General features: G+C 39.3%; 3 protein-coding genes across 3 annotated transcripts; 1 reads left to right on the top strand and 2 right to left on the bottom strand.

Annotated features, from left to right (window-relative positions):
* Positions 1 to 18: 18 nt before the first annotated feature.
* Positions 19 to 15,051, bottom strand: MONOS_5017 (putative DUSP domain; the record flags this gene model as incomplete). Its single annotated transcript, XM_067875134.1, has 8 exons — positions 19 to 1,076; positions 1,409 to 1,524; positions 1,691 to 2,168; positions 2,723 to 2,842; positions 3,030 to 5,228; positions 5,404 to 6,140; positions 6,342 to 6,641; positions 6,873 to 15,051. The coding sequence occupies 8 exons, from the start codon at positions 15,049 to 15,051 to the stop codon at positions 966 to 968; spliced, it is 12,240 nt and encodes a 4,079-aa protein (XP_067731999.1). The 3' UTR covers positions 19 to 965.
* A 307-nt stretch (positions 15,052 to 15,358) lies between these two features.
* MONOS_5016 (uncharacterized protein) lies at positions 15,359 to 16,845 on the top strand. The gene is made up of 3 exons (XM_067875133.1): positions 15,359 to 15,490; positions 15,555 to 16,249; positions 16,345 to 16,845. The coding sequence occupies exons 1-3, from the start codon at positions 15,366 to 15,368 to the stop codon at positions 16,554 to 16,556; spliced, it is 1,032 nt and encodes a 343-aa protein (XP_067731998.1). The 5' UTR covers positions 15,359 to 15,365; the 3' UTR covers positions 16,557 to 16,845.
* On the bottom strand, positions 16,782 to 18,111 carry MONOS_5015 (uncharacterized protein). Its single transcript, XM_067875132.1, has 4 exons — positions 17,706 to 18,111; positions 17,478 to 17,653; positions 17,283 to 17,404; positions 16,782 to 17,195 (listed from the first exon to the last, which is right to left on the bottom strand). The coding sequence occupies exons 1-4, from the start codon at positions 18,099 to 18,101 to the stop codon at positions 17,008 to 17,010; spliced, it is 882 nt and encodes a 293-aa protein (XP_067731997.1). The 5' UTR covers positions 18,102 to 18,111; the 3' UTR covers positions 16,782 to 17,007.
* Between the last annotated feature and the right edge of the window lie 1,775 nt (positions 18,112 to 19,886).

Genomic DNA, 19,886 nt, shown 5'->3' with positions numbered 1-19,886 from the left:
TTTTTTTTTTTTTTTTTTTTTTTTTTTTTTTTTTTTTTTTTCGAACAAGATGAATTGAAACAAAATGAAAGAAGTTTTAAAAAATGATTTGAAAAATTGTCTAAGATGCTCTGAAAAAATAATACATGGAAACGGAAATTGGGGAAAAAGAAAAGCTTTCAGGCAGGCGAAGAAGACAAATTAACCTAGAATTGCCATAAAACGAACTTGTTAAATTCGAAAATTTTCAATTTTAATAAAAAAAGGTTCCATAACTCTGTTTTCTCGTTTTATACAAAAAAACAGAATTATATATCAGAGGACTTTGGATCACTTAATTGCACATTCAAATCACAATCGAAACAAAGTTGATAAAACGGCATCAAAAAATAATAATACAATAGAAGAGACATGTAACAAGCCATCTCAATTAAAAAAAGATATCGAATTGCCTTGACAATAACTGAAGAAACATAAAAGCAATTGAAAAAAAATAAAATAAAATAAAAAAATTATTAAGTAATGAAAAAAAAGTTGATAGCTGATAAAGTATTAAAACAGTGATCTGATGATTAAATAATACATCGTTGAAAATAAAAGACAATAACACATAAAAAAAACACCTTGAATTTGGAATGAAAAGGTAAAAAAAAAATCAAAAATTTAAAAGTTAATAAAATAAAAAGGATAACGAAGATCAGTTAAAAAAAGATTTCTTTTTGGAATGCTGGTTTTAGCACTTCATACATACAACAACATCTATACAAAAATACAAACCAACATAGTAATAATCATAATCATAATAGAACAGAGCATATAAAATCAATCAAAAAAAGATTTAAAACAATATCATCAAAAATTAAAGTTTAGAAAAAAAAAATAAAATAAAATTGTCCTATTATTCAAATTTGATAAGTTCCCATGTAAACATAAAACACAAATTATCAACTTTTCTTTCTTTCTTTCTTTTTAATAAAACAAGAATTTCAACGCTGCTTAGCAACAGCAGCATATCTGAGATGGCCAGATTTATCAGGCTCGACAGTCGTTGTGATTGCAGGCCCGCCGCCAAATACAAGTATAAGATGGCGCCATATCTAAACATTCATTCAATGTTTTCATTCAATTTGAAAGGAATTGAACGAAATAAGGCAATACATCGATTATTGAGTAACAGAGAATTATTAATTGAGAGACAAATAAATATAACAATATTACAAAAAATAGAAGAAAATAATTTTCATTTCATCCAAAAAAAAGAAAGAAAAGAAAAGAAAAGAAAAGAAAAGAAAAGAAAAGAAAAGAAAAAGAAAAAGAAAAAGAAAAGAAAAGAAAAAGAAAAAGAAAAAGAAAAGAAAAGAAAAAGAAAAAGAAAAAGAAAAAGAAAAAGAAAAAGAAAAAGAAAAAAAACTAATATATAAAATCACACCTTCTCACTGAACAAATAAAAATCAGTTTCATTTTCTTTGCTTTTGAGGAAAGTCTCATCTTCATCGAGCAGAGACGAATTATCAACTGGGCCTGGCTCTGGAGTGGTTGGGTCATCTATTTAATTGATACGTATATCAAAGACACAACACATACAGTGAAGAATGTAAAAAAGACATATTCAAATAGATGTTAATGGAAAAAAAAATCAAAAAATATTTGCAATTATTGTATTTAACATAAATCTCACAGAAAACGCACAAATACACAGATAATAACACACCATCTGAAAACCAAGCCATCCAACGCTTCACCCACTGTGCGCTGATGAGATAATGCAGCAAGGGAACTTCTCCTGTCTCTTCCTTTATTTTCTCCCTCACTTGCTCCAAAAGCGACTCCACTTCCTTCAGCTTCACCCGCTGCTCTGCAATTGCCTTGTCCAAATCTTCTGGTTTTTTCGGAATAAGCCCTCTTCTTGCCAGTGGATCCAGCACCGTCTTTGTTGTCAGAGGCAGCGGAGCGGCTGGAACAGTCTCCAAATTCGGAACAAGAGGAAGTCCATCTTTTTTCCCTGCTTCTTGTTCTTCTTTCTCCTTCATGTACTGTCTCAGCTCTTTCTCCTTCAGCTTGTATTTGGCTTCCAGCAGCTTCTCCTGCGACTCGTATTTGTAGGCTTCGCGCATAATACGTCTTCTCCGCTTGTCTCTTCCGGCAAAGCGCTCTGCAACATCGCGCTGTTGCAGCTTGAATAAGTGCATCTGTTGAAAGAGAAAGAGAAAGAGAAAGAAAGAAAGAAAGAAAGAAAGAGATAGAGAGAGATAGAGAGAGAGAGATAGATAGATAGATAGATAGATAGATAGATAGAGAGGGAGAGAGAGAGATAGATAGATAGAGAGAGAGAGAGAGATAGAGAGAGATAGAGAAAGAGAGAGAGAGAGAGAGAGAGAGAAAGAGAGATAGATAGATAGATAGAGAGAGAGAGAGAGAGAGAGAGAGAAAGAGAGAGAGAAAGAGAGAGAAAGAGAGGAATGATAGATGATAGATAGAATGACAGATTGAGAAATGGATGGAATATATTTGGGGGATTTATTGTTGGCATTGTGGAGCATGGCGATTAAATGAATGTATTTTTGCAATGAAGAAAAAGGAAATAGAATCGAGAATAAAGAAATTTGTATTAAAAAAAACATTAAATATAAAAGAAATTGGTAAAAAAAAAAAGAGAGAGAGAGAAAGAGAGAGAGAAAGAGATAAGCCGAAAGATTAAATAAAATAAAATAAAAATAAAAATAATTCTTCAACTCATTCAAACCTCGCACTGCTCACAGAATGGAGAGAAGATTGTGAGCATTGGCCCACCGCCAGCGATTGCTCTGTAAGACGAATAGAAAGAGGAAGGCACTACACAAAACGGAGCTCGTGAAAGATGATACTGGAAGATGAAACAATGTAACAGATAAAAAAAAAAAAAAATACAAAAAAGAGAAAGAAAGAGATTAATTTTGATTGAAGTCATAAATTAAAAAAGAGAGAAAATATTTCAAAATTTCATTTTAGTTTATCAAAAATGAAAAATAAATAAATAAATTAAAATAATTAATTAATATAAAGAAACATACGTTTCCATGTACACAACGGAACAGATCGTTGGCTATAGGCTGTGGAGTGGAGAATGAGAAAGCCGAAACAAACTGCGAAAGAGGCAGGATGTGAGTGAGTGAGGCAGTTGGCGACAGGCAAGGCGGAACAGAAACAAAAGGCGCAGGATTGTTTGACGATAAAGTGAGTGGAGAAGCAAATGGTGCGCCACTTTTTTCAGAGAGAAATGTTGAAGTTTTGGATGAAGCAGAAGAAGACGAAGAAGACGAGGAGGAAGAGGAGGAGGAGGAGGTTAATGATAAGGAAGAAGAAGAAGAAGAAGAAGTTGGCAAAGATAAAGGATTAGCAGGTGGGGCGATAGAAGAAAAGAAAGCTGCCAAAGAAGGAGGAAGATTAGCCGAAGAAGGAGAAGGAGAAGAAGAAGAAGAAGAAGAAGAAGAAGAAGAAGAAGTGAGTGAGTCATCTGTGTTAATTCGTTGCTGAGGCGGAGAAGGAGGAGCAGAGGCAACAGAGAAGGAGGATTTAGCAGGGAAAGATGAAGCAGAAATGGATGAGGAGGAAGACAAAGAAGAGAAAGGAGCAGCCATTGTGGAGCTGCGGACATGTCGTTTAATTGAAGAAGAAGAGGATGAAGAAGATAATAAAGAAGAAGAAGAAGATGATGATGATGATGAAGTCAATGAAGAAGGAACATTCTCATTTGATGTTCGTGCTGTTCCTCTAAACAATGAAGAAGACGAAGAAGAAGAAGAAGAAGAAGAAGAAGAAGAAGAAAACGAGGAAGCATTTTGCATCTTCAGCATCTCCAATGATGCTGCAAATGCTGCATTCATCTCATCCAACAGCTCCTTCTGCCTCTGCGGCGATGGGAACGGAATCTGTGCCAGTAAAGATGGATGAGTCTTTTGTGCATTACTTCCTCCACTGTTTCCTCCTCCACTGCTAGAAGAAGAGGAAGAGGAGGAAGAAGAAGAGGAGGAAGGAGAACTTCCTTTGCCATCAGCTGCAATATTGCTGTTGCTGTTGCTGTAACTGTAACTGTTACTGTTATTAGATGGATTTGCTGCATTGATCAGAAATTGGCTGGGAAAGCGGAATGATCTCAGAAGATAAGTGGTGATTGGACGAGGGTTAGAGAAAGAGGCAAACAAACTACCTGGAGCTTTTGACTTAGTTGAATACATAGAAGAAGAAGACGGTGAAGAATAAGAAGAAGCAGAAACAGAAGAAGCAGAAGCAGAAGAAGAAGATGATGATGAAGATGATGATGATGATAGAAGCTTCTGTGTAGAAGCAGATGAAGAACCCAATGTTGATTCTAAAGCAGAAGAAGCAGCAGCAGTATCAGCAGTTGCAATCGGCTTTGAAGCATTAGCAGGCAACTGAACAGGAGAAAGAGAAGGAGAATGGGGAGAATGCGAAGAATGTGTGGAATGTGCGCTTAGCGACGAAAGAGAAGAGAATGTTTGTGATCTTCCGATGGAAGAAAGCTCACTTGGATGAGCTGAAGAGATATGCTGTGCAGAAGACGAAGAATTCTCTTTGGAACTGTCGGGGCTGGTAGCATTAGCAGAGGAAGAGGAAGAGGAAGAGGAAGAGGAAGAGGAAGAGGAAGAGGAAGAGGAAGAGGAAGAGGAAGAGGAAGAGGAAGAGGAGGAGGAGGAGGAGTCTATAGGAGAAGCATGAGAAGAACCAGAGGGGGAGCAAGAGGAATAAGGAGAGTAGGGAGAGTAAGGGGAATAAGGAGATAGAAGAGGAGAAGGAGAGGAGGAAAGACTGTTAGAGCTTTGTGGTTTTGTTAGCTTGTGCAAAGAAGATGGCTGCTCTTCTGTCTTTTTTGGGTTGTTTGATTGAGGGTGAAGAGGAGAGGCAGATGTGGTGTATGAGGAATATGCGTGGCAGAAGGGAAATTCAACATTGGAAGAGGAGGAAGAGGAAGAAGAAGGATCAGAAGGATAATAAGGTGGAGAAGGAGAAGCAGGTTGAGAAGCAAGCAAAGCAGCAGAAGAAGACGAGTTCAACAAGGAGCGTGAGGATATAAGCGGAGAAGGGGGTTTGCTGGTTGCTGAGGAAGAATTTGAAGATGAGCGGGAATTTTCAATGGGAGAAGCTGATGATGGAGAAGAAGGAGGGGAAATGATATCTTTCAGGGAATCACGCAGAGCTTGTTTGATTGTCTGTTCAGAAGGATGGGCGCGCTCATACACAAGAATATAGGCCTGGGTGGAATGGGAAGTGTGACAAAGGATAAGAAGAAACGATAAATTTAATTAATTACATTTAATAATTTCGGGGAAAAAATATCATAATTAGTAGAAGTTTAATATTAAATAAATAAAAGATAAGAAAAATAAAATAAAATAAAATAAAATAAAATAAAAAGCAAAAACACACTTTTTGTTTCATCAGATATGACATTTTGACCTCTTCCACTTTCATGTCGTTGTATTTCATCCATTGCTTCGTGAATGGATGCTTCGCAAATGCCACATAAAATCCGTCTTTCACTTTCTTCCCTTTGTGCACGACAAGAGCACGCAGACGATACAAGTAGGACTTTGCAGTTAAAGATGATGGAACAATGGAAGAAGAAGAAGATGATGATGATGATGATGATGACGATGATGACGATGATGATGATGATGATGATGAAGTTGCAGCTGCCATTGCTGCTGATGAAGCCATAGAATTCGGTTGGAGATTCGAAAATAAGTTCGTATTTGCATTCACATTTGAGTTTAATGAAGCAACTGAGCCAGAAGATGATAAAAACATGCTTGTTGAAGATGTCAGTGACAGAGAAGGAAGCGAAGATAAACTTGACTGCGATTGTGCAAAGGCATTCAAACTTGCATTTTCTCCGCCGTTTTCACTCAATTTTCCAGCAGAATTCATTCTCAGTGCGGAAGGTGATGTTGCAGGTGTTATTGAAGCCTCGGGGGGCTTCAGACTGAACAGCGATTGGATGGGCTGTGAGGCAGAGTGCGAAATTGGCTGGAGAAAAGACGTGTTTGAGAAGGAAGATGGATAAGTCATGGGGGAATAATCAACAGAAAGAGAAGAGGCAAGAGAGGCAGAAGGAGCAGCAGCATCGGCAGCGATGACGTCAGGGTCGACATATGGAGAGAGATCTGGATGGAATTAAATGAGTGTTTGTTGATTAGATATGAAGGAAAATAAATAAATAAATAAATAAATAAAAATTGTATTGAAAACAGTGAGTTTCATAATAATAATAATAATGTTTATAATAATAATATTAATAAAAACAATGAAGATAAAAAAAAAGCCCTTTGTAATGTTTCATTTAAAAAATATCAAAAAAAGCACACCAAGTTCCTCAGGGAATTTGATGATGTCTGTGCATTTAGTGAACTCACGGAGTCCGCTTTTCAACACATTCATTGTGAATCTCTGGAGATTTATGAGAAGAATTTCAGGAAGTGAAGTTAAGCTTCTTTTTTCTGAATGAGCAGAAGAAGAGGAGGAAAAGGAAGAGGAAGAGTTTTGAATTCCACCTGTAAGGTCAGCAGAAGAAGAGCTGCAGGGATCTCGTTGATGGAAGTGGTATGAGAGCAAATCAAGCAAATCTGGTGTGTTGGAAAAAAGTCCCTTTTGGTGGGATAAGCCAGCTGAATTGAAAAAATAAAGAGAGAGAAAGAGAGAGATTGGGTGAACAGGGAGAAAAATTAGTGAAAATGAAAATAAGATAAATAAATGTAAAATTAAATATGTTCATCATAGAATTTGATGAAAAAATTATCATAAAAATAAATAAAATTTTGTGTTCATAGAAAAATTCATCCAAAAGATTAGGTGAAAAAATATGAATAAACCAATCGCCATATTCCCATATAAAATACCTTCCTTCATCTTCTTCATCATCTCCTTCGACGGAATCGTCAGTGACAGTCCCAGACTTACTTCTCTTGACTCATACTTCCCTGTCTTCATCGAATCCGCATTGAACTTGCACTTCGATCCAAAGGGCAGCCCATGGCTCTTAAAGTATTCGAACTTCTTCTTTTCTGTGTCCATCGCATTATGTGCACAGCTCACACACGTCACTTGCTTCATCTCTTCCACTTCAAACAGCGCTGTGATGATGTTCATCGCTTTGCTCCGCTGTCGTTGTGTGGAGGACAGAGGAATTGGGCTTATACTCTGATAGTCTGACAGCCTCATCGCAAGCAAAGTGTCTGGTTTCGGAGCTGGTTTGTATTCGTGATGCGGCTTTTGCATCTTCCACAGTGATGCTTCTGTGTTATCGAGCATGAAATTCCTCGACTTTGCCAGCGGCGACGAAGCAAACGAGCCAAAACTGATGCTGTTTGAACACGCCAGCCGAAGCGAAGAAGGGGCTGGCTCTACTCGCTCCATCTTTCCTGTCCTTTCCATCCTTTCCATCATCACCATCTCCTTCTCCTCCTGTCTGCGGTGCATCTTCTTCCTCTGCCTGAAATCGACTGTGACTACACCGCTGTCTTCTTCCTCATCCACTGAACTCACAAGCATGTTCGAGCTGCCACTGCGGCGGATCTTCCGGATCTTCTTCAGGTCTTTCCTCCGCTGCCTCTCTGAGAACCCTGTCTCGTCTGTATCGTGCTCGATGATCACAATATCTCCGATTCCGCTCTTGTTGATCACTTTCTTCGTCAGTGACGGCGACAGCACAGTTGTCGTTGTTGCTGTGGCTGTGGATGAAGAAGGTGTTGTGGCAGCAGTCGTCGCAGGTGAAGAAGGAGCTGTGCTTGTGCCGCTTTTCAGGTCAAATGGAGCTGACAGCGGCTGCGGCTTCTCAGTCAACGGAATTGTATCAATAGAATCGTCACCCACTTCTGAGGGATGTGTTGCTGGCTCCAGCGTCTCCACTTCAATCGCATTGTCGTCACTCGCTGCAAAGTGGCTTTCTTTCAACAAACTCGATTTCTCCTTCTCCTTCTCCTTCTTTGATTCAACAGGCGATTGTGGTCGAGACAGCAGCTGAATGGGCTCAAACGTGATTTCTTCAATTTGGTTGTCTGATGCCTTTCCAGCTCTGAATGACAGCTTCCTCTTCTTTGGCGTGTGCTCCACCGTGTCAAACACATCTGAATAGCTCGAGTCTGTCTCGTCCCTCTTTTCACCGGAATCGCTGCTGTCTGAAGAATAACCCATGTTCTTTCTTCCGCTCAGCTGGCTTTGATTAGAATGCTTCTTCGTTCCACTTCTTTGCTGAGAGCTCTCTTTTTGTATTTTTCTTTCTTTTCCATTGTCTTCCTTCTGACTCCCTTCCACATCTCCATCAGATGAGTCGCTTTCAGATGCGCTGTAATAGTTCTGTTGCCCTTGTTCTCCTTCATCCAGCCCTCCTGTCCAACTCGATCGCAGCCTCGACTTTGGGCTGACAGATGGCCTTTTCTGGCTTCTGTGGCGACTTTTTGGTTGTTTGACCTTTTTCTCTCCAGAATTTGCGTTCTCTTCCTCAAATCCCCATCCATCGTTGCTCTGTCTGTCTGATTCTTCGCTCCCGGATTCTTCAGCTCCGCTTTCCTTTCCATTCATTTTGTTATTCTCATTGTTGTTCTTCGAAGATAATTCCAAACGAGCACTCTTCCTTTTTTCTCTGCTTCTGCCATTCCCTTCTGATGATACACCCCAAGTGCCTTCAAAGTTACCTCCATCTTTCTCTCCTCTCTTTCCTTTCTCCTTCTCATCATCACCATCATTATCACCATTATCACCACCATCATCAAAGCTGTTGCTACCACTGCTGCTGCTACTGCTGTTACTGTCATCATCATCATCATCCTCATTCTCATCTGAGTTGGTTGAGCTGGCTGACGACTCCGATTCCGACTCAAATGCAGTCTTCGGTGTGTGTGTGCTGCCTTCGTTCCCTCCTCTCTTCAGCACATGTTCCTCCTGCCGCAGCCTCTCGTTCTCCTCCTCCAGCGCCTTCTGCTGCTCAGCCCTTTTCTTCCACTCGTCGCACCTCGCCTTCTTCGCTGCATTGATCTCGTTCTCCTTTGCTCTGATGAGTCTGTCTTCTTTTTCTCCTGACAGCTCTCTGATCTCATCTTGCACCTGCCCCAGGATCTTCCTCAGAAATGCCCAGGCATCAATATCTTGTGCAATCTCCATAAACTTGTTGTGCTTCTTGCACACCCGATAGAAGTGCGAGGGGGAAACAGAAGGGGCAAAGGACGTCCACATCGAAAAGAGAACATACGCCAGCTGTGGATAAATATGTGACGTGCTCTCTTTTGCTGCCTGTTTTGAGAGATATTCTGTTTTGTGGCTGTTGCTTTCAGTAGCTCTGGTTGGTGGCGTCCTTGGAATCTTCGGGGTGACTGCAGCTGATGTGGACTTTGAAGCATTTGAGGCTGCTGGTAAGGATGATGATGATGATGATGATGAAGTTGTTGTTGTTGTGAGGGAAATTGAAGAAGACTTATGTTTTTTGGCTGGTTTGTCAACAAGTTGAATAGATCTTCCAGGAGGAGTCTGTTTAACAACATCAGAACTTAGTTTTTTGTCTTTCGTCTTTTGTGATTGCATCAGAAGAGGAGAAGAAGCTACTCCTGAAGACGCCAAGATAGATGAAGAACCTGATGGTGAGCAAGACACAGAAGAAGAAGAAGAAGAAGAAGTCGCAGAAGAAGAAAGCAGAGGAGAGTTTGAGGCAACAGTTGTGGTGGTTGTGAACACAACTGGATTCTTGCTGGCCAAAGATGATAAAGTTGTATCGCCCTTTTTGGAGCCCTTGTTTTTGCTTCCCTTTCGAATTCCGTCAGATTTTGACTTCTTATTTTTCGTTTCAGCCAATGAAACATTCATTGGCTTGTGCAAATCTTCATCTTCGACTTCAAGGAGCTGTAAAGTCGTTGTATTAGAAGAAACTGAAGAAGAAGGGGATGATGACGAAGTTGATGATGAAGTTGTTGATGAAGATGATGAACCATCAAATGGCGAAGTTGTTGGCTTAGCTGCATCTTCAAGTGCATCAGCTGAAGCAGATGTCGATGCAGCAGTGGCTGCCTCAAAAGCAGACGACGAAAGAGGAAGCGGAGAAACAGAGGAATTTCTCTCAATTTGTCTATTCTTCAATTGCTGTGCCTCTTTCTTTGCTCCATCAGCTGCTCCTGTATTGAGTTCTGTGTGTGGTTGATTCCGAACAAGCGAGGAAACCGGAGAAATAGCCGGAGAAACTGTCGGAGAAACTTCCGGAGAAATAGCTAGCGACGGCAAATTCGAATGTGATGCTCCTTTTGAGGCAGAAGGCGAATGACTTGGCAATATTTTGGGTGAAAAGGAAGAGTTTGCGAGAGAAGAGGCAGCTGGGGAAGAGAACTGGGAAGAAGGGCGCCGAATGATTGAAGAGGAAGAGCGGATGAGAGGGATGCGGTGGGAAGGAGAAGTGAAGGCACGAGCCGTTGGAGCGGAAGATGTGGAAGAAGAAGAAGACGAAGAAGAAGTAGTAGGTTTTGTTGTTGATGATGATGAAAAAATTGATGATGAGGAGGACGATGATGATAACAATGATGAAGCATGGCTTGACAATGGAGTTGGCTTGAGTGATGTCATAATCCCAACAGACGAGCTGCTTGAAAGAGTACGTGATTTGCCTGCAAATGGCTTGAATCCATTGGTTTCTGTGAAGTTATTGCGCATCTTTCCTTCCACTTCTCCTTCTCTTCCTCCTTCTCTTCCTCCTCTTTCTTCTTCTTCTTCTTCTTCACTCAACTTTTTGCTATCATCTGACGCAATTGATGTCTTGTCTCTATTCACTTGAAGTGGAGTCACAACATGAAGTGATGTATCAGACGGAGAACGAGAATTCGAGTGTGATACAGATCTTGAGTGTGAGTGAGAATGTGAATGTGAATGTGAAGTAGCTGAAGCAGAGCGAGAGCGTATTCGTGACACTGGACTTGACTGGGAGTTTGAGGGGGATCTTGAATGCGAATGAGAATGCGAATGAGAATGTGATGGTGAGTGTGAGTGTGAGGCAGAACGAGAGCGGGAGGTTGAATAATGCCGCAGCTCGGATGTGGGCGAAGGGAATGGCGAAGTCATCGGAGAAAGCGAGGGTGAGAGAGAATTGCCTCGCAATGGCTGAGCCTGTGAATACAATTGTGACTGTAACTGCGACTGCCCCTGCCCCTGTAAAAGCGAGTGGCGCGGAGAAATAGAGCCCGCCGGAGAAATTAATGGAGATGTGATGTTCATTGGAGTGGGTGATAGAGAAGGAGAAACAGAATGTGCGCGCGATGGTGTGGAAGAGGCAGAGGGAGAAGGAGAAGGATAAGGTGAAGGCGATGGAGACTGAGAAAACGAGTCACGAAGGTGCAAGTCACTGGAAGAATCTTGTTTTGATGGGTCATTCATAGATGATTGTGTTGCACTTATTGCCTTTCCTTCTTCTTCTTCTTCTTCTTCTTCTTCTTCTTCTTCTTCTTCTTCTTCCTGCTCATCTTGCTTGTTCAATGGAGATTGTCTTCTGCTTTGACTTCTGCTTCTATTTCTGCTAATATTGTTATTGTGATTTTGGATATGATCAAAAGGTGATTTTGACTTGGAAGATGTTGAGTGTGTGCGGCTGAGTGTTGGCGGCTCATCCACTTCACTTATTGGAGACAGACGAGATTCCTGTGGAGTAATAATACCTCCATCATCATCTTCTTCTTCATTATCTCCATTATTATATTTATTATTATTATCGTCCTTATATTTTTTCTCATGTCCTTCTCTTCCTTCCCTTCCTTCCTTTCCACGTTTCTCCCTGCCTTCGCTATCAACATGCATCAGATGTGTCATTGACTTCGATGTTGATGGTGGAATATGAGCATTCCCTTCTTCCTCTTCTTCTTCTTCCTCTTCTCCTGCCTCATCTTCATCATCATCATAATAATCTTCTTTCTCTTCTTCATCGACTTCATCATCATCTTCTTCTTCTTCTTCGCCTTCTTCTTTATTTACCTTCTTAATTTGTGTGTTTGATTCCAGTGTTGTGCTGCTTAAGCTTGATCCTTTTGGTGAAGATGGCTCTGAAGACAACGAAGTCTCCTGGAAATACGAAGAAAATGACGATGAAATAGAAGAAGGGGTAGAAGAAGAAGAAGAAGGAGTAAAAGAAGAAGCATTTAAAGCAGAAGAAAGAGGTTTAACTTCTGCATATTGCACAGAATCTGACATATCTGAAGGTCTTCTGTGATGTTTCAACAGCGGTGACGTTGGCGAAGAAGCTGAAATCATTCCTCTTTTTGCAGAGCTCGATGAAGAAGAAGAGGAAGAAGAAGAGGAGGTGGAGGAAGAGAAAGCTAATAAAGAGGATTTTGAAGGGATGTCATGAGGACGAGAAGAGACAATGGCCAATGGCGAGCTCATTTGAGGGACAAAAGAGGAGCGAGAAAGAGAAGTCTGTGGCATTCTGCCTGCAGGTGATGAAAATCCAGGGAGAAAAGAAGAAGAAGAAGAAGAAGAAGAAAGAGGAGAAGAAAGAGGAGAATACGAAGAAGGCGAGGCAGCAGCTGAAGCGAGTGGCGAATTCGAGCGAAGTGCCGACATTTCAGCTGATGTGAACGAGAAGGAGGATGAACGTCCACTTCTTCTCAGCTTCTGTGCAACTGGAGCAGGAGGCGAGCGGAAGGGGTCTCCATACGAAGTGGCTGGTTGCGAGGAGAAGCTGCCGCTGAGTGTGTGGCTGAGACCGAAACTGCCGCCAAAACTGCCTCTTCGCATCAAGTGCCGTGCAGAAGAAGGAGGAGGAGTGCGACGAGGGGTAGAGGAGTTGCGAAGGGATGAGGAGAAAGGAGAAGAAGAAGAGGAGGAGGAGGAGGAGGAAGATGATGATGAAGAATTAGGCAATCCCAAAGGCGGTGATTCTGATCTCTTGTTCCCTCTCTTGCGCTCCTGCGCCTGTTCCTGCAGCAGCTGTATCCTAATTCTCCGAAATCGCTCTTTCTCCTTCAGTTCTGTGTAATACACGTGCCACTTCTGAATGTTTGCCACGTCCTTCCGCTTCTCCTGAATAAGCTCGCCTTCTACACTCTTCAGAATCCACTCACTCATCCGGCTGCCCCTCTCAGCTGTGCGGATGATCGAGTAGTTGTACGCACTGTCGTCTTCCACTGCACATATAACATTCTCTCCCGTTCTCCCGCCAAAAGGCAGATTTGATATGCCTCTTCTAATGCTGCCACTGCTACTACTGCTGCTTTCTTTGGCATAACCGCTTTCTCTTTTCGTTCTTCCAGCGTTCAGAAACACAAAATACCCAACGTCATCCATGTCATCCATCCCAGCACTGAACATATCTCCAGCTGCACTGTCACTCCTTTCTGCTCCAATGAAAGGCCGCTCCCACAACTCTTCTTCATCTGAACTCGACAGAAATGGATCGCTAATATCGCTTCTGCCTCCATTTTCCTTCTCTGTTCCGTCTGATGACGTCTGCTCTTCTTCATCCAATGAACCCATCCCTCTCCCCATCCCCATCCCCACCCCTATTCCCAACCCTCTCCCACTCCCCTGCGCCTTCCGCTTCAGCTTCTCCATCCGCTGCTGCCTCCTCCTCAGCAGCTCCTCTGCCCTCCTCCTCTTCTCCCTCTCCTGGTGCTTCTCCACCTCTTCCTCCATCCTCCCCGCCAGCCCGCACGTCGTCCACACCAGCCACTGCACAAGCGGCTGCATCGCCGCCAGCGCCTGTACTGCACTCGACAGGAAGCTCGTGTTGCCCATGTTTGCCACCCCTTTCAGCCCTGGCCTCGCCTCGCTGAGGCTGTTCTTGATCAGCCCCAGCAGCGCCAGCGGCAGCCGCGTCGATCCCAATGAAAGAGCATCGCCTGGGCGGCTCCCGGCAGCCATCTTCAGCGACAGCGCAGAGGTGCTGCTGTGAGGGAGAGTAAGACCCAGCTGGGAAGACGAGGGAGACATCTGAGGGTGGATGTAGAAGGTGGAGGGTGTGGTGGCGAGGGACGATAGATACATCGTAATCAGAGACTCTGTTTTGGAAGGCAGGAATGTGGAGAGCAGGTCGGGGACAAGGCGGGAGCCGTAAACTTGTGTGGACAAGGCAGACATCGAGGATGCGCCTTGGGAAGAGGCTGTGACAGAAGTAGAGGCAGACAGCAAAGCAGACGCCAGCAGTGATCCTGTGCTTGCTGTGCTGCTGCTGCCCTTCGAGGTGGATGAGAAGCTCTGTGCAGACTGAGGCGTGCGGAGCGTGGTGATGGGTTCTTCAGCGCGCTTGAAGTAGTCCAGTGCGATGGAGCCTGAGACAACCGGCTTGTAGTGCAGTGGGTTGATCGACTGCAGGACTTCTGCGTAGCTCGGCTGAGGAGGCAGCCTCAGCTCTTCCTCCATCTTCTTCTTCGACTCCAGCGTCGCCAGATACGCTGCTATCCGTGCGGCTTTTGCTTCGCGCCTTTGGCGATGGCGCTCTCGTCGCTCTTCTCGACGAATGGCTTTTTGCCTCTTGTATTCTTCGTACTCTTCTGGAGTCAATTTTGCCTTTAATTCTTCGTGATGCAATCGATGATGGTGATGACGGTGGCGATCTTTTCTATTAGGTTCATCATTTTCGTGTTGGCTGTCTTCATCTTCTGGTTTACCATTAAATTTCGACTCTGAAGAATTTGTTGAAGCTTGTTTATGATCCGATTGAGCATCATCCTCTTCAAAGGCTTGGAACGCTTGAGAAACTGTCGGCAGCGTGGGAGATGCTAGTTGAGAATTTGCATTCATTGCTGTACTTCTTAATAAAGGAGAGGTATCTTTTGGAGAACGTGAAGCATTACTTTCTAATTTGCATTTTTCAGAATCTAAATCCGAAGGTGATTGAAAAGATACGCGGGATCTATGACTTTGGCTGTTTTCTCTTTCGCTAAAGTCCTGAGTATGCTCGCTTTCGTCTGATTCATTGTGAAGACTCCCAAAATCAAAATCAACTGTAACAACTCCTGAACGTTTTATAGAAAATGATGAAGATGAACGCTGGATTCTTCCTCTTATATGCCCAGATGGTGTGGTGTTTCCATCAGAAGCCTTTGCCCAGCTCATGATCAAATGAACTTATAAAAGCGGTGAGATAGATAAAAAGGCAAAGAATAATTTTATAAAAAACAAAGAAATTTATAAAAATAAATTAATTAACAATTTGGCAAATGTACAGTTTCCCAAATAACAAACCTATTCAAAAAGAAAATCAACAATAAATTAAATAATTTATGTATTTTGGTTCAACTTTTTTTTAAATCGCAAAAGAACATTTAATCATCTCTGCGAAAACGAATGAGAATAAAAAAAGTTCAATTCGAAAATAAAAAAATAATTAAAATTTTTGAATACGCCATTCCCATAAATACATAAATGTTATGTCTGGTTTTTGTTTGAGCGAATTTTTTTATACAAATGACAAATTACTTTCTGATGCATTGAAAGAAAATGCTATGTACAGATATGCAGCACATGGAGCAATTTTGTATGGTTGCGAAAAGAGGTTTTATAAAACTGTTTTTAAAAGTAATATTTTAGAATTTTAATATAAATGCAAATTTTGAAAGTGGTAAAACATCATTGTTATTTCAATTAGCAATTAACATGGCTCGTGAAGGCAAAGTTGTTGTTTTCATTTCTCCAACAAAATCTATTCATTATTATCCTCCAAGCTTATCTGAAGGTATTCCACTGGATTCAGATGTTTTGTCAAAAATACTTATATATTACATACAAAATGACACTGAACTACGAGAATTTCTTTCACAACTTCAGCACTTTCCAGAGGAATTATTACCTTCAACAATTATAATTGATGATTTTTCGTATCTATTTTCTCAAGATCAAAGTTCTGGCATCCAACCAACTTTTGGGAAATCCGGAAGTCATTCCTCAAGAAGATATCAAGGATTTTCCCCGAAAAATGCAAAAATGGCAAAAACATTAGGATTATTAGAAGACACAACTAGATTTCTTAACAAGCAAGCTTCATTCCAAAAAAGTTCTGAGGATCAATCCTCAAAAGAATTTGCAATGAAAGAAGAAAAAGAAGAAGCAGTTTCAGAGCATTCTAGAATTGATGATAATGCGGAATCTGATTGTTATTTACAATCTGAGTGCATGGCGGAAAAATCTTTTTCAACCTTGAAAAAGAGAATTCCAGATGTGAAGTTTATAATTTCTGAGACCCTTCCATATGATGCTACTCTGAGGAATTATTATATTTATTCGAATTGGATTCCGCTTGTTTTTATAATTAAAGGTTTGCATTTTTTTTTAACAGCATTCAAATTTTATGAATCAAAATCACATTCTATCAAACATAATTTTTTCTTTGGATTAATATCTTTCCAACAGATCATGCGACGGACAAATGTGATCAGCTTTCAGAGCAATCGTTGCACGTTATCGGAAGCGGTCTTGATATTCCAACATTGTCAAACTTTTCAGGGCAAAAGAATCTTTCCATTCAACTTATCAATGGGCAGAGCGATCCTTTGCTCTCATCTGTGGATTTTTCATTTGCTGCAGGAAGTTTGAAAGTGCTGGCTTTTCATACTGTTGGATGAATTGTTAAAGGGGACGTTGTCGTTTTATGTTGATAAATTAAAATGATTGTTATTCTTACTGAAATGAATTGTAAGTTTTTTGATTGTTTTATATTTTGTTTTTTTCAACAAAATGTGATTGCCTTTTCCGTTTTCTTGAATTGATGGGAAATGTCATTCAGTTTGCTTTCAGTGTGAAATAAGTTTATTTGAAAAATAGAAAAAATGATATTATTTTGTGAACTGTTTTGTTTGCATCGATTTTTTTTTTCTTTTTGTTTCCAAATAAAAATGCTTAACAAAAGAAAAAATCAGTGCAAAATTGAAATGAATATTTATGAAATGAAATGAAATTATCTTTTAGCCATTAAGAGATAAATAAGCAAAGTGAAATGACGTGAAGTGAAGTAAATTGGGTGTGTATATTCAGAAAAAACGGCTTTTCGTTGCTGTGAGTTCTTTGTTTCTGTGCTTAAATGCTATCGTCGTCTGTAAGTTCCTCCAGCATTTTCACAAGTTGAACGCTTGTTCCTTTCCAATGTTTCCTCAGCATCACGATAAGTCTTTCTTTCTCGACAGAGACGGATTCGTGAAGTGTTGCAACTGATGATGCTACATTAACAAGTTTCATTGTTGTTTTTTCAACCAGATGTGATAAATCTTAGGAAAAATAGAAATATTATGTATTAAAATGAGCAGAAAATAGTGTTCAAAAAATTATAAACAGAAAAAATAATCGCTCCATACCATCTCCGCTGTGTTGAAAATCTCCGTCTTCCGCATCGGTAATTTGTTGTTCAAGACCCTGCAAATCAGATTGAAAAGTTTTCATCTTTTTTTCAAATATTTTTGTAAGTTCAACAAAAAATCTGTGAAGTAGAATGGTAAAATAAAAAACGCTTATTCCGCAAAAAAGCAAAAGACAATAATAAAAATTCATACTGAACTGCTTGGCTTGTACCATTCCGCACAATTTCGTCGTGAAAGTTTGGTTGTTTCATTCTTTCAAGAATTCTCAAAATACCATCGACATTTTTATTTTCAACATGGATTAATCTCTCCAGTTGCCGTATTTTCTGTTTTTCTCCTTTGGCGTCTGTTTTCATTGTGGCACTTTTCTAGAATATTCAAAAATTACTTGAACAAAAATAATTCAATAAATGACAAAACTGTTGCAATCGGCCCCATTAGCTCATCCACTTCATCAGCTATCTTTCTCTCTTGTCGCAGCATTTCATCAATTTCAATAGAAAGTTGAAGCTGTTGCTTAAGTTTCGCATGAGTATCAAGAATTAATTTTTTATCTTGAAGATCTTGGACTTTAAACATTCCAAGTGGAATTGATGGAAGTTGAGTCTGACTTTTTTGAGGTGCAAATGGATTTGTAGTAGAGTTTGATGCAAAAGGATTTGTTGTAGTGGAAAGAAAAGGATTAGTTGATGTTGATGGCGTTGCAAATGGATTTGTGGAAGCAGCCGTAGCAAATGGATTAGTGGAAGTGTTTGTTGTAGCAAAAGGATTTGTGGTTGTAGATGGTGATGCGAAAGGATTCGTAGCTCCAAACATCAAAATAGTTAAAAAATTATCCCAATTGGCCCATTATATTATTAATATCTTCATTTTGTTTTATTTAATTTGTTTGAAATTTTTAAGTCAAAAAATTTCCCCCAAACTTTAATAAAACAAAGTATTTTTTAAGCATTCAAATAACTCTCCGAAAGAATAACTAAACCAAAAATAAAATTAAAATAAATTAAAAATAAAAAGACTAACTAAAATTACTAAAAGAAATTTATTAAATTACATAGTCATCAAGCACAATAAAAACTGTTGTAGAAATAATTGATAAAAAGTTATTATTTCCTAAATCTAAATTTTCTAAATAAAGAATGAAAACATTCTAATTTCAATCAAATGGTTAGTAACATCCTTAATATTTCAATGATTATCATCAACATTTTGTAGTATCATATAATCATTTCGTCCTCTCTCTTTGCTGTTTGAGTGATGATGGCAGAAGCAAAACAGCTTCGACAACAAAGAGCAGCAAGTTTGATTTTGTTCCGAAATATGAAAATTCTCATCGCTTTTTAGACAAAGAGGGGTATGAAGGGTTATAACAGATCCCTGATTTTGTATTCCGAGTTCTTGAAGTTTACTTTCATCTTTTGGGAGTGATTTATTCCTAAAAGAAAACAAAAGCGACTCTGACTTTGGTAATATGTACATGGATAAAGCTGTGAAAATAAATCATTCTATAAAAAAATAATCATAATTGTTTAAATATTATGAATACCTGGCTCTTCTTTAAAAGTTTCAGAAAAAATACTTATCATATCGATAACTGTCGAATCTGAAGGTACAATTATCTGTATTATTTCTTGTATGCATTTTATATCTATGAACAATCGAATGGAACTTAACAATTTCATTTCCTTCGATTCGGAAAATTCTTGTGGTTGCTTCAAAAACCTATTCATTGAACATTAATAATGGATTCAAGATAAAATGGCAAAAAATTTTTTTCTATTCGAATTTGATAAACCCAGCAAATTGTTGTGGTTATTTCTATTATAAAAAAAATGAATATTTTGTGAAAAAAATAAACAAACTGATCAAACCTAGATTAGATAGTTATAAAAAGAAATGTTTACATAAAAGAATGTCGCGATCCGGGATTGAACCGGAGACCTATTGCGTGTTAGGCAATTGTGATAACCAACTACACCATCGCGACTTCTTGTTTGAAAAGGAAAAACTTTATTAATTTATAATTAATTAAATTAAAAAACACAAAACATCGAAAAGATAAAAAAAGTTTTATTTCTCTCTGTTTAATTTCTTATATTTCAAGATATCATAAATTTATGGGTTTTTTTTTTAAAAAAGAAGCTAAAGTTTTATTTTCATATATGGGGTAAAATATGGACTTTCAAGCTTTTTATGCACAAAGCATGATAAAGTTGTTTTTCTAATAACATTTTTAAACTTTATCAGATTTCAAAATACAGTTTGTGCATAAAATACCGGAAAAGATCGATTTCACAATAACCGCAAGAGGAATGATTCTGATGATTTTCCTCAAATTATATCTCATAAATACAAATTCATTTGATATTCAAATCTTTCAAAATAGCTTCATTTGTGCTCAGAAAAAAGAACTGTAAAAACCTCGGAGAAACTCAAAATCCTATTTCTCTTGGATTTTAAAAAATAATTTTCTCTGAGCACAAATGAAGCTATTTTGAAAGATTTGAATATCAAATGAATTTGTATTTATGAGATATAATTTGAGGAAAAATATCAGAATTATTCCTCTTGCAATTATTGTGAAATCGATCTTGTCCGGTA

This window comes from Monocercomonoides exilis (genome assembly GCF_001643675.1).
Source record: "Monocercomonoides exilis strain PA203 chromosome Unknown scaffold10-1930038, whole genome shotgun sequence".
Taxonomy (NCBI): domain Eukaryota; phylum Preaxostyla; order Oxymonadida; family Polymastigidae; genus Monocercomonoides; species Monocercomonoides exilis.
Note: the sequence above shows the minus strand (reverse complement) of the source record. Positions and strands in the feature narration are given on the sequence as shown.

What these genes read in the sequence shown, in the direction of transcription:
- MONOS_5016 (XM_067875133.1), top strand. Translation starts at nt 15,366, where the DNA reads ATGTCTGGTTTTTGTTTGAGCGAATTTTTTTATACAAATGACAAATTA. An exon ending in TTGTATGGTTGCGAAAAGAG is followed by an intron (nt 15,491 to 15,554) that starts GTTTTATAAAAC and finishes AAATTTTGAAAG; the next exon opens with TGGTAAAACATCATTGTTAT. An exon ending in GCTTGTTTTTATAATTAAAG is followed by an intron (nt 16,250 to 16,344) that starts GTTTGCATTTTT and finishes TCTTTCCAACAG; the next exon opens with ATCATGCGACGGACAAATGT.
- MONOS_5015 (XM_067875132.1), bottom strand. Translation starts at nt 18,101, where the DNA reads ATGTTTGGAGCTACGAATCCTTTCGCATCACCATCTACAACCACAAAT. An exon ending in TAATGGGGCCGATTGCAACA is followed by an intron (nt 17,654 to 17,705) that starts GTTTTGTCATTT and finishes TGAATATTCTAG; the next exon opens with AAAAGTGCCACAATGAAAAC. An exon ending in TTTTCAACACAGCGGAGATG is followed by an intron (nt 17,196 to 17,282) that starts GTATGGAGCGAT and finishes ATTTTTCCTAAG; the next exon opens with ATTTATCACATCTGGTTGAA.